General features: G+C 48.4%; 7 protein-coding genes across 7 annotated transcripts; 5 read left to right on the top strand and 2 right to left on the bottom strand.

Moving 5' to 3' along the window:
* Nucleotides 1-823: 823 nt before the first annotated feature.
* On the top strand, nucleotides 824-1,976 carry AO090005001044 (T2 family ribonuclease; the record flags this gene model as incomplete). Its single annotated transcript, XM_001817972.3, has 5 exons — nucleotides 824-1,068; nucleotides 1,119-1,297; nucleotides 1,374-1,489; nucleotides 1,600-1,795; nucleotides 1,855-1,976. 5 exons carry the CDS (start codon nucleotides 824-826, stop codon nucleotides 1,974-1,976), a joined length of 858 nt encoding a protein of 285 aa, XP_001818024.1.
* A 651-nt stretch (nucleotides 1,977-2,627) lies between these two features.
* swc5 (putative Swr1p complex component (Swc5)) lies at nucleotides 2,628-3,757 on the bottom strand (the record flags this gene model as incomplete). The annotated part of the gene is made up of 2 exons (XM_001817973.1): nucleotides 2,628-3,321; nucleotides 3,387-3,757. The coding sequence occupies 2 exons, from the start codon at nucleotides 3,755-3,757 to the stop codon at nucleotides 2,628-2,630; spliced, it is 1,065 nt and encodes a 354-aa protein (XP_001818025.1).
* Nucleotides 3,758-5,179: 1,422 nt separating this feature from the next.
* Nucleotides 5,180-5,872, top strand: AO090005001046 (transcription factor domain-containing protein; the record flags this gene model as incomplete). The annotated part of the gene is made up of 2 exons (XM_023233496.1): nucleotides 5,180-5,229; nucleotides 5,365-5,872. 2 exons carry the CDS (start codon nucleotides 5,180-5,182, stop codon nucleotides 5,870-5,872), a joined length of 558 nt encoding a protein of 185 aa, XP_023089202.1.
* A 207-nt stretch (nucleotides 5,873-6,079) lies between these two features.
* On the top strand, nucleotides 6,080-7,963 carry AO090005001047 (short chain dehydrogenase family protein; the record flags this gene model as incomplete). The annotated part of the gene is made up of 6 exons (XM_023233491.1): nucleotides 6,080-6,112; nucleotides 6,782-6,890; nucleotides 6,953-7,381; nucleotides 7,443-7,540; nucleotides 7,597-7,668; nucleotides 7,718-7,963. The coding sequence occupies 6 exons, from the start codon at nucleotides 6,080-6,082 to the stop codon at nucleotides 7,961-7,963; spliced, it is 987 nt and encodes a 328-aa protein (XP_023089203.1).
* Nucleotides 7,964-8,807: 844 nt separating this feature from the next.
* On the top strand, nucleotides 8,808-9,265 carry AO090005001048 (uncharacterized protein; the record flags this gene model as incomplete). Its single annotated transcript, XM_001817976.1, has 2 exons — nucleotides 8,808-8,813; nucleotides 8,870-9,265. 2 exons carry the CDS (start codon nucleotides 8,808-8,810, stop codon nucleotides 9,263-9,265), a joined length of 402 nt encoding a protein of 133 aa, XP_001818028.1.
* A 616-nt stretch (nucleotides 9,266-9,881) lies between these two features.
* On the top strand, nucleotides 9,882-10,753 carry AO090005001049 (putative DSBA family oxidoreductase; the record flags this gene model as incomplete). The annotated part of the gene is made up of 3 exons (XM_023233483.1): nucleotides 9,882-9,918; nucleotides 10,128-10,252; nucleotides 10,370-10,753. 3 exons carry the CDS (start codon nucleotides 9,882-9,884, stop codon nucleotides 10,751-10,753), a joined length of 546 nt encoding a protein of 181 aa, XP_023089204.1.
* A 253-nt stretch (nucleotides 10,754-11,006) lies between these two features.
* On the bottom strand, nucleotides 11,007-11,813 carry AO090005001050 (uncharacterized protein; the record flags this gene model as incomplete). Its single annotated transcript, XM_001817978.3, has 2 exons — nucleotides 11,007-11,423; nucleotides 11,490-11,813. The coding sequence occupies 2 exons, from the start codon at nucleotides 11,811-11,813 to the stop codon at nucleotides 11,007-11,009; spliced, it is 741 nt and encodes a 246-aa protein (XP_001818030.1).
* Nucleotides 11,814-12,511: the final 698 nt, after the last annotated feature.

The following is a 12,511-nucleotide window of genomic DNA, read 5'->3' as shown; positions in this document are numbered from 1 at the left end:
AAAACACGAGTTCTGTTATTGTGATTGCTGGGTTCTGCATCACTCGTTGTCTTCGCAGTCCAATGGCAATTCTGCCTGACGGGCGCATCGTCGCACAAATTACCACTAATGAATTATAATCTTATGAAACTATTTCTTGGTCTTTTCTTCTCCCCGCCGTTCCATTTTAGCTCGCTTTTCGACTGAAGCTAAAGAACGGGCCGATGTTTTATTCAGCCCTTCACATCAATTCGACAGACACGTGGACTTGGCGGTTTAATTAACAAGAGATGTACAGGGAGATAATACTCACAAGCTCTGGCGAAGCAGAATGAGAGCACAAATTGTGCAGTTGGCCGATGCAACGTTCTGATACATGGTGCTCAAGCAGTCGCCCGCGATCGACATTGCCCTGATTTTTCTGTCCACTCCTTTTGCTTTGGACCGAAGGCGCCCCGACGGAGCATTTTGGGCCGTTACTCCAGACCACCGAGACGTTCTGCAATTGGCTGCAAGCTCTCAGTGGTCGGCACTTAGTGGCTAACGGAATCAGGAGATTAGCGGGTCTTGACGGTCTTGTCCGATCCTCGTTGCTTTTTCCCATCAGCCAGTCGATTCTATCTCCCCTCAAATCAGAAGCCGCTTATCATAACATGTGCCGCTATCAACAGTCAGTGGATCGAAGCGAAGTGATTCCTTGCTAGTCAATAAACACGCTTGTTTTCTTGGTCTTTGTAGACCATATGGGGCTCCGACTAAATAAATAGGCGCAATGCCTGCCTCTCCCAGGCCATCTCTCACCATCCTCTCCCAGTAGGCTTCTATCGGATCATTTTCCTCGACGATGCCTTCCACACCATCTCTCCCCTCCATGGGCATGCTTGCCCTTGGTGCTATGCAATTAGCAGCGGGCGCAGTGTTTGAGTTCCCGTCCTGCCCGAAGGATATTCCCTTCAGCTGTCAGAACTCGACCGCAGTAGCCGACTCCTGCTGCTTCAACTCCCCAGGAGGCGCCCTCCTGCAGACACAATTTTGGGACACAAATCCCCCAAGTGGTCCCTCCGATTCCTGGACCATCCACGGACTTTGGTTAGTGCGGAAATACTCAAAACACAGCGGATAGAACTGACAATGTCTAGGCCTGATAATTGCGATGGCAGCTACGGGCAATTCTGCGACAAGTCGCGCGAGTACTCGAACATCACTGCCATTCTTCAGGAGCAGGGCCGGACCGAACTTCTGTCCTACATGAAGAAATACTGGCCCAACTATGAGGGCGACGATGAAGAATTCTGGGAGCACGAGTGGAACAAGCACGGTAAGCATCAGTTACACTACAGGCCTTTAAGCGCCACTATAAGGCTCGTGGATTGCTAACTTTGTGTAACGGAAAGGTACCTGCATCAACACGATTGAACCGAGCTGTTACAAGGATTACTCCCCGCAGAAGGAAGTGGGTGATTATTTGCAGAAGACTGTAGACCTTTTCAAGGGTCTGGATAGCTACAAGGTTTGTCATATCTCTCTCTTTCATTTATCCCATCTCTTATAGCCTCATTTTAATTATTTCTTGTCTGTTTCTTCCGTTCACCCTTGAGAAGCCACATCTAATAACCCCAGGCTCTCGCCAAAGCCGGTATCGTCCCCGATTCCTCCAAGACTTACAAACGGAGTGAGATCGAATCCGCTCTTGCCGCGATCCATGACGGCAAGAAGCCCTACATCAGCTGCGAGGACGGTGCACTGAACGAGATTTGGTATTTCTATAACATCAAGGGCAATGCGATCACTGGCGAGTACCAGCCAATCGACACTCGTAAGTGTCACCAGTCCATGCGTTATTGTATGTTGTCAAGTGAGCTAATTCGATGCCAGTTACGTCTCCTGGATGTTCCACCTCAGGTATTAAGTACCTGCCCAAGAAGAGCGAGAACTCCACTGCTTCAGCCTGGAAATTTCGTAGTGACAAGGCTAGCCAGTCTGTTCGCTTCAACTGAGAATGTTCAGTATAAAGGGTGATGAAGATGGGAGCTGTATGTTCTACGAGTATTGTATGTCTATGGTGCGTTAGGTTTTGCAATGATGTATGTACATATTATTAGGATATTTTGGTGTAGGTGGAGCTATGTGTACATGTCACAAAGTCCTTGCGATAGTTTAACTACAGTGTGTGTGCCCTCGCGCCGTACAAATGATAACTTGTACTTGAAGCGATGCGGAAACCTGAAGGCCGTCAGCACGATACAGCTGCTCTCTGGAGCTTGTATAATTTCGACCAAACGATGGTCGTCCGGAATGAATCGGACGTCCCTATATATGTAGGGTGACTGCATGTGTAATACGTGCGTCTTCACTGGTCTGAGTTGACTACTGCTGCTCAACAACAGCAGACGTCGCACGTACGGATTCCCTTAGAGCTGATAGTCAGCGAGCGTATCACCAACTTGAGCACCGAGGGTTTTTGGTAACCATGGTCCAATCTTGCGGAACTTCTCATGTATACCGATCTCCGCTCAAAGCTGGAGAGGGCAACGCAGGTTAAATGGGCCAGTAAACAGATCGGAATGTATATGTCGGATATAGCAAAGAAATTCCATCTGTACCGATCTGTGCGCGCAAAAGCGACAAAACGAGGGTTGACATGCCCTTTACAACCCCTTCAAACGTATGTTTCTTCTCTCTTCCTCTTCCTTGGCACCAACGCGATCCAAGAAATCCATGCGACCAAGGAAACCTTCCTTGGCCTTGCTGTGGGTTCTGAGCTCGTCCTTGATGCCGGCTTGATCGACGTACGCGGCCCAGTCCAAGCGCGACTTCTCGACAGTGTTGATCTTGGGACCACGAGCATTCTCTTCCCCTGTTGTTTGTGGGACAGACTGCTTATCCCAGCTTTTCTTGATGAATCCGGATGGGTTTGGGTCGAAGCGAGAGACCTTTCGAAGGGGCCTGCGAATTTTGGTGGTGTTTTTGATATCCGTCGCGTTCTCGGCGGCGGTGACTGTTTCGACGTCGTTTTCGTTGGCCATATAAAGCTTGGCCTCCGCTGAATCTTTGGGGACGATCTTTTCTTCCGTAATCCATTCACCTGCGAATTTGTAGGTACGCTTGATCTTCACCATCTCCTCCGAGTATTGACTTGCTTGCCGCTTTTCCTCAATGAGGGGGGTTTCACCATCACGCATCTCCGTGTCTTTGTCCCCCTCGACCGGAGTATCGTTCTTTTTCTCAGCCTGCGTAGAATGCTGTCCCAAAGCCATATCAGGAGCATTCATCTTCTCCCACAGCGCATCCACGTCGACAGTTGCTCCATCGATCCTCGCCAGAGGCTTCCGCTCTTCCTGGCTATACAACGGCAAAGTCAGTACTAAGCGGACGCAACAACGAACAGAAGAGAAAGGGGAACGCACGTTCGCATCTTCATAGCCCGTGTCCGAACGAAGCCGCCAGGGCCACCCTCCTCGTCGTCAAAATCAACATCAACATCATCCTCATCGTCCCCATCTTCGTCCTTTCCCTTCTGCTTCTTGGCCTTCTTTGCCTTGGCCTTTTGAATCGTCGCTTCGTCGCCCGAGTCGAGACTGGGGTCTTCCTGCTCCGGCGCTTTGTTTCCCGCCTTGCGCTTTTTTGTTGCGGGCTCGATGGCCTCGTCGTCGCTATCGGAACCAGTGAGGGCGTCGTCGTCTTGGGCCGCGTCTACCTGGAAGTCTTCGTCATCGGCTGAGTCATACTGCTCGTCCTCGAGGTCGAGGTCCTGTAATGTAGCTGAATCGGCCGACATGATTCTTAGCCTGAAAGAGATTTCTTTCAACTGTATTGGGATGAGTCGCGAAGTATAGGGAAGACGACACTCATGCAGAGGCGTGAATGGAAGAAATTCTGCCAGGGCGGTGAGACATGGATTGTAGACTGGACCATACAATCCATTTCAGCCAATCATAATTGAGCCGAGGTGTCTGATATGAACGTCGATAAGCAGACCAGACACAATACACTTTCCCTTTGGCGGCATTCAATCTTCCTCGACTTACATTACTAGTAATAGTTCTCTATGGCAGAATATCACTCAACATGTCATCCCGATCATCTGGAGCCGCTTGAACTCGAAATCCTACACCGTCGAGATGCTTTTCGTCTCCCGCCTAAAGCTGTCCAGGATACGCTTGTGGAGGTATTCTTCAAATGGGTAGCGCCAATACTGCCGGTGGTAGACCGTGATGCTTTCTTGAGGCAGTATGAAAGTGCGGAAGACTCGCCGTCGATTCTACTGCTACAAGCGATGCTCATGGTTGCATCTCGATGCTCTACCAGCGAACAGAGATCAAAAGAGTATACCGTATCGCCGCGAACGTTCTATAAGAAAGCTAAGGCACTATATGATGCTGGTTATGAGACTAACCTTATAACTGTCGTTCAAGCTGTGGTATTGCTAGGTGCTTATTGGGAAGGCCCTGACGGTATGCCTCCACGACCACCTTGATTCATTTTCAGTTGTGTTGACTGGTCAAAGATCTTACTGAAAGCGGGATATTCTACTGGAGTCGGCTGGGTATTGCTTTGGCACAGGAACTTGGACTACATGATAGGTAAAACATCGAGTCAATGGTTTCTCGGTCCCAACTAAGCGAATTAGTGAAAGGTACACTGGCCTCCAGCCATCAGAACGAGGCCTCCGCAAGCGGATATGGTGGACACTGTATACCCGCGACCGCTCCGTAGCCGCAGCGTTTGGCCGGCCATTGCATATTAATCCAAATTACTGCACGGTAGAGCCACTAACAGAGAGTGATTTTGTCGAGTATGATGGAAATGCACCATCTGAGCCGACAGGTGAAGTTCAGGCTAGGTTCTTCATGGAGTATGTTAAACTCTGCCAGCTTATGGATCTGGGTTTGTGTTTGAACCTTTCTGCAAGGTCTACTCAGGACGCTCGCAGTGCTGGGGCTGCCCAGTGCGAGCTTGGGTTAAACGAATGGCTCGTGGCCTGTCCGCCAGAGCTACATTGGAGGCAGACGCGCCATACGTTTCTGTCAGCGATACTATTTTCTACATTCTAGTAAGTTTGTCTATTACATAGAAAGCTTGTAGTGTGCTAACGGCCCTCAGCACAATCGTATGCCAGCTGCATCTACTACAGGCCCCGTTTTCATCCAAAGAATCCCAGAGCTCGGCTTTTCATGCTGCTTCAACCATTGTCTCAATTATGGAGACGCTTCTTTCACATAATGAGCTTCAATACTCGCCTACGTTCATGTATGCTGCCCATTCATACCTGTGTCTTATTTCATTATCCTAACATGTGTATAGAATCTGCCACGCCGTAACGTCCTTCGTAACCTTGAAGCATCAAATGGATGCTTCATTACCATCTCTCCTACACGGTATCAGGTTGACACTGGAGTCCAATCTCGAACTACTAGAGGCCTTGGCCAAGACATGGCCCATTGCAACGCTATTCTTGGAGTTCTTCCAAACAATGACAGCCCCAGACCAATTCAACAAACTACTGTCGGTCGCTGTGGAGGAATGTCACAAACGTGCAATTGGAGACAAACAAGATGACCCCGAAGCACCTCGGAGACCAACATCCTTCAAACGGCCAAAGCTACAGCAGGTGGTTCTTCCGCAGAGCAGGGTTGTATTTCAGATCCTGGCGCGAGAAACTCAGAGGCGACAGGCTGCCTTGCTTCGGTCTCATGGGTCGGGTACTGCATTCCGTGAGGTCGAAACCACGTCATTCGGATCTGGCTCCGGCGCTACTCCCGGTAGCGCTGATGATATCTCCCCAGGCGATCTTGGGGATGCACTAGAAAGCTGCGAACCTACTGCGGTGCTGCGAAATCTTCGGGAGATTATCCGAATTGGGAATTCACAGGGGGCAGACAATGCTACCTGATTCTCAATTAGGGTTGTTAGAACTCAAGCCATTTGAGTACTGCACCTAATCATGCAGAAGGAACTAAAAACCGTGTCAATGGCCGTGTTTGGTAATACATTGGTTGTAAAACAACCTGTCGGTTTCGACCTGGGCTCTAGGCGCAACAAGGCCAAGCATCAATAGTCGCACATCACTGAAGATCCACTGCTTAAAGCTTCCACAGCTATGGCTGAGGTGAGCGACGGGTTGCCAGTGAAGGTCAGCCTGAGATGCAATGTGTGTCTAAAGCAGTATTGAATTCTGACCCTGCCGTTTCCGCTTTTCATTTATAACGACTTGTTTTTCGTTGTCAGGAAAGAGTACAGGTGGACTTGCATCCCCTGTCTTTTGCAGACGACGAGTCGATAACCAACATCGAGGACAACCCTTCAATACAGGCCATAGAGGACGGCAGAGTACTTCCTCAACTGGGACCCGGTCTAAGGTCTCAAATCGTTGTGCTGCCCTAGATGATTCATAGGCCAAAAACTTTCTCGAAAAGTCTCCTGAATACCGGTCATCATAGTCCGGAAAAGTAGAGACAAGACTACAGCTGTAGGAACACTAAATACGAACTTTCAAAATTATGGCGGCCAAATCTGGCGTGATGAATACGTGAGAACATCATGTATAGTCCTACCCACGGTGGAGAATAATAATGTTGTTGTATTAATGGGCCGAGCCGAGCTCGGGTCGGCATCCAACAATAAATTCGGTCACGACACGAATGACAAAACACAACAGCCCACGTCCCGAGGATAAAAGTAAGGTGGTCAAATCCGGGGTTAGATACTTACAATACTTCCATGTTCGTATATAAAAAGGAATAGCCCCCACTGCGCGCAGTCTGAAGAGGAACCTACAACTTCCTGTACGAGTCCACGACAGAGTCAAGCTCCAACAATGACATTACCCAAACCGGTTGCCCTAGTTGTAGGCGCCTCACGGGGCCTAGGCCGTCAAATCGCCATTGACCTAGCGAAGAACGACTACACAGGTATGTACCTCCACACCCCACAATAATCAATCAACGAAAACAACAACTAAAGAAAACTTCAGTCGTCGTGGCAGCCAAAACCACATCGAATGCCTATGAAACAGTCCCTTTCCCACCAGACCCCAACTCCAACAAATCAACAATCGCCACTGTTGAGCGCGAGATCAAAGAAGCCGGTGGCAAAGCCTTCGCAATCCAGGTCGATGTCCGCGATGTCTCCCAAGTTGAGAACATGGTGAAAGAAACCGTGCGTCTCGCGGGCAGACTGGACGTCCTTGTCTACAACTCTGGGGCAATTTGGTGGTCGTCTGTCGCAAACACGCCGACGAAGCGGTTTCAGCTTATGCAGCGGGTTAACCCTGAGGGGTTGTATGCCACTGTGCAGGCGGCGCTGCCTGAATTTGAGAGAAATGCGTGGAAGGGACGTATCATTGTTGTGTCGCCGCCTATCTATTCGAGGTTTTTCAGGGGCAAGACGGCTTATGCTATGGGTTTGTTGCTCACTTTTGACATCCAGTTGTCTGGGGAATATGTAATGCTGACACACCGCAGGCAAAGTCGCGATGAGCGTTCTTACCCGAGGTCTTGCGATGGATTTTGTGAGACAGGGTCATAAGGATATGGCGGTTACCAGTCTTTGGCCAGCTACGGTATGTCACTTACACAGTGCAAATTGCTTCCTGTGGATGGTAACTTACGTATGCAGAGCACCGAGTCAGCTGCGACGGAAGTGACTACGTCAAAAGACCCTTCTCGTAAAGCCGACCTTAGGAAGCCTGTAAGTTCATTCACAGCATTAGTATCATATATCTAATCCGGCAATGCAGACTGTGTTCTCCGATGCCGTGATCGGCATTTTAAATTCACCAGCAGAGACCGTGAACGGAATGTTGGCGCTCGACGAGGACTTCTTGCGCCAATACTGCGGAGTCTCAGATTTCTCGAAGTACTCAGTGATCCCTGGTTCTAATCCACGACGCATTATGCCAAAGAAGCTGCCAGTGCTGGAAGTAGCCGAACAGGATGACGAGGGGGTGAGGATGGACAGTACGAAGCTGCGGGCGAAGATATAGATAGGCTTAGATTTACGTTTTTCTATCCAACCAATGTTCTATGCAATGTTCAAACTACCCTAGTCTCATACTTAACTATCCACGCAATATGACAAGTTCTCCTAACCAAATGCCGTCTCATAACCATACAATAGACCTCAACACGAATAGCCCAGTCACGAGACTGGTCATGGGCAACTACTTGTGGTTAGGTTGTACCCTTTCTGCTGTATCACAACCACAGTTGCACACCAAGTGAAAGGATGAGTGGAACCGGTTCAAAAGACTGGCGGTCAACATAAGCCCGCCAGCTGATATACTCTTAATATAAATCATTTGTCCCTGTTTTTTCTTTCCCCATCTAAACATCGACTAGATCCTCATCCTAGGCGATGACCGGAGTCATGACGACGTCTGAAAAGGTGTCCGATACCGTATGCCCGGCTTGCAACTGGTCTACTTCCAAGCAACGGTATTGCAGTTATTCCAGCCATGTGAAACTCTTCTACGGCGCCGGAGATTGAGGTGTATGGTCTCTCGGTTCGAATCTCATCCTAAAAGAGCGGCTGAATCAGCCACCAAAGATCGAGGTTCAAAACATCGAATTTCTCGAACAGCACACCACGATTCCCATCCCATCAGTCATCAGGGAATGGACCGACGACTCTGATCGGTACTTTATTCTTATGAATCGTCTAAACGGTCAGACAATCGAAGAAGCCTGGCCTACATGATCGCAGCCCCAGAAGGAGCACATCGCAGACCAAGTGGCCGGAGTACATACAGCAATTGCGACAGTTCCAATCACCCATCATGTAAAATATCGACGGCGGTCCATTATACTCCAACTGGCTCTTTCTAATCTATGAAGGTAAGCCCTACGGTCCGCTAGACTCCGATAAACAACTACATGATGCTCTAATGCAGGCATTGAAAGAGGTACCGTCACCCGTGCTGACACAATTCAAAGATCGGCCTCTGCCCATCTGTACCCCTTACACATTTACCCACGGGGATCTCAACTGCCAAAACATTCTTGTCAAGGATGGCGAACTAGTCGGCATCCTAGATTGGGAATCGGCTGGTCATTTCCCTGTCTGGTGGGAGTATGTGGCTACCAGTATTGGTTTCACGGCAGAAGATGCGGAGTGGAAGGCATTGCTGCGTGTGCGTCTGTCTGGGTATGAGGAAGGAAGAGAGTTTTGGCGAGATCTCTATGCTCTTTCTAGATATCCGAATCTGATTGAAAGAGGACAGGCTTTTGTTGACCGTTTGCTTTGTGCAGAGCAGGCTGCGGATGGTAAGCTGGCTTCAACTGGTTGATTGCTACGCATGAATGGCCATGAAAGGAAGTGTATACTTCACCTTCAATTCATAGTAAATTGGAATTATGATATGTTTTATTGGAATTCCTCATATGTAGCCCTGTTCGAAATTGTAACATTGAAATTGAACAAACCATTAGATTTAAGACCGTGTAGGTGAAGATCAATGCCAACGCCGGACGACCAGTTGACTAACATCTCGAGTCTCGACCTATACTGGATAATTTGCGACCCAACGGCATACCCCCAAATCGATCCATAAACCTTACCCATCTCCTATGTCCCCGTACATAATATCCAGTTAATATAGATAAACATCACACTACCCCAAAGCCGACCCGACGTCGGCCAAACGAACACGAACATCCTCGGCATCCCCACCGATCAACACCACCTCAAAACCCCAACTTCATAAACAGTACTCGTACCCAACAATCACCCAAAGACAAACAACGAAAGAAAGTGGGAAAATGGGCAAGAAAATCGAATGCTACCTCGACTGCGGTAGGTCATCATTCCAAGAAACCATCACTGAATCGAATCAATCGCTGATAGCAATCACATGAGAAAAGTGTCGCCATACAGCTTCTACGCCTTCACATATCTGCAGAAGAATGCTGCTGCGTTGGAGAGTCTGGGCGTTGAAATCGAGTATGCCATACTACTCTTATATTATTTCACTAGTCGGATAGATCCTGACTAATTTCCTCTATAGATATATCCCCGTCTTTCTAGGAGGAATCAATGTAGGCAGTGGTATGCCCTATCTCTTTACCCATACACATACAACCTCTCTTTCGTTCGTTTGCGCTCTACTTCCCTCTTAGAACGACTCTAAAGAATATATCTTAAAAAAAAAGGAAACAAACCCCCCTGGACCCTCCCCGCCAAAGCCGCCTACTCAAAATACGACGGCAAACGAGCCCAGAAATACTTCGGTCATGATTTCGAAGTTCCCTCTTGGTTCCCGATCTTGTCGCTTTTGGTATGTTTATTTTTTCTTTATTTCTTCTTATCAATAGACCATACCGGGACCTATCTATACATACTCGAAAACCCAGCCATCAAGGTTTCATCAAATGAAAACTAACATAAAAAACAGCCCCAACGAGCCCTAACCTACATCAAAAAGCACCACCCCAGCCAAACTTTCTCCGCAGCTTTCCAGAGCTGCTTCGAGACAATGTGGAATGGCCAATTGGACATTTCTAAGCCTGAGAATCTGGCCACGGCTCTGAGAAACGTATTTAGTGCCCAGGAAGTAGAGAAGATTATTACCGCCGCGGGAACGCCTGAGGTCAAGGCTGAGTTGGCGGCGACGACGGAGAGGGTCGTGAAGGAGTTGGGGGCGTTCGGGTGCCCGTGGTTTTGGGTGGTGAATGGGGAGGGAAAGGGGGAGCCGTTCTTTGGGAGTGATCGGTGGCATTTTATGTGGGAGTTTTTGGGGTTGCCGTTTGATGATTTGAGGTTGAGGGCTAGGATATAGGATTTTGGGATTTAGTTTTTGGCGTTGGAAAGTGATTACATACTACGCATGGCATACTTTTAAAGTGAACAATACCAGAAGAAATACTCCCATTCCTGGAAATTACCGTACATACATATGCCTAACCAGAGACAACCACAGTAATAGCCAAAGCCCCTAAAAAGTCCTCCCAGCACAACGATGAACCCAGCAGCATGTGCCAACACCCAAATAGACCCCCATCATCCAATCCCTAATACTAAGACAAAAAGATTCAAACACCCGGATACTTCGCCATGATATTAATCTTCCTCAACGGAGAAGTATCCTGTTCTCGTTGCTGAGACACACTTCTCTCAAACCAAACCCCAACACCAGCCGCAACCCCCATGAGAATCGCTAAACCGACAGCCAGTCCTGTCAGAATAAAAGACGCCCGAGTGAGAGCACAGTCACGCGCGAAATGAGCAGGTGGTGGAGTGACTGTGTCATCCACCTTCGGCGACAGTGGACCATGCACGGTTTTCCATTTGCAAGTCCATGAATGCAGTGTTTCTACTTTCGTGAACCCGTTGGGGGGATTTGTGTCTGGGAGATGGACGGCGAAGATGAGTCCCACTAAGGCAGTGAGGAATCCTGAGATGGCGATGGCTGTCGAAACGAGGTTTTGTCGTTTGATATGTGCGTGGGGCTGGGATAGTTAGTGCACTGAGTCATCTGTGGCATAACCAGCATGAGACAGATGGTAGTAACTCACAGAAGGAAGGAGAGTGATAATGGTGTATGTCAAATTCAGAAAGGCAATTATGCAACCACAGGACAGCAATGCGACGGTCGGACGGATGTCGAAGTTCAAGGGCCAGAGATATAATCCGACCTTGCCGTATGCTGATGTCGCTCGATAATGCTGGAAGGGGACTGCTTCACACCCTATGATAGAGACCGCGACGCCAAAGATGATGATCCCGAGAGCGAGTCGAACCCAACGAAGGTATTGAACCCTTTGGAGATATTTCGACTCGTCTGCATCGGAGGCGCAGGACACATGGTAGGAGACCGAAGTGGTTGAGCCGGTATCCATATCAAGTTCAATCTGAAGACAGGGGACTGATAGAAACAAAAACAGAGAATAGTATTGCACAATTCCGAATTAATTAGGAGACGAGAGTTGCCTGCAACCTCTACAGATAAAGACAGAAGAAGACTAAGAAAGGAGGGACTCAGACAAATATAAAGCGAGCGACGAGCACAACGGCTAGGAAAATCAGCAAAATAAGGGATAATGAAGGATTTTGTAACCCTGGAGAAACATGGAGAGTTTAGAAATTACAGCTCGAGGCATTCTACGCGCAGTCCATCAGTGGATTCTTCCCCAGTCACAAATGCCGAGATACCCTAATATAGATTTATCGCACCAGTCAAGGACTCGGATTAACCGCTCATACACAAACTAACTTCTGCAGGTTCCTGTACCACCATACCTTAGCCAAGTAAAATAAACATAGGTCAATGCGCTCTCGCTCTAGACTGACCAGGGCGCTTAATGGGAAGAAGATGCACTCGGATAGGCCAATCAGCGGCTATTCTGGGTAGGCGTTCACGATGCATGGACTTCACGATTATTGATCATCCTCGCCCTATTATACGCTCATGGAAGACGCCACCTGGTTTCGTAGTGTATGATCGGCGGCTACAGCATATCTCGATAGACAAAGTCATTGGTCTTGAATTATATCACTTGTTTTGTTTTACGAAGTCAAAAGATATTGGGACAAAAGA

Source organism: Aspergillus oryzae, chromosome 1 (genome assembly GCF_000184455.2).
Source record: "Aspergillus oryzae RIB40 DNA, chromosome 1".
In the NCBI taxonomy this organism is placed as follows: Eukaryota; Fungi; Ascomycota; class Eurotiomycetes; order Eurotiales; family Aspergillaceae; genus Aspergillus; species Aspergillus oryzae.
This window is presented reverse-complemented; position numbering and strand designations above follow the sequence as displayed.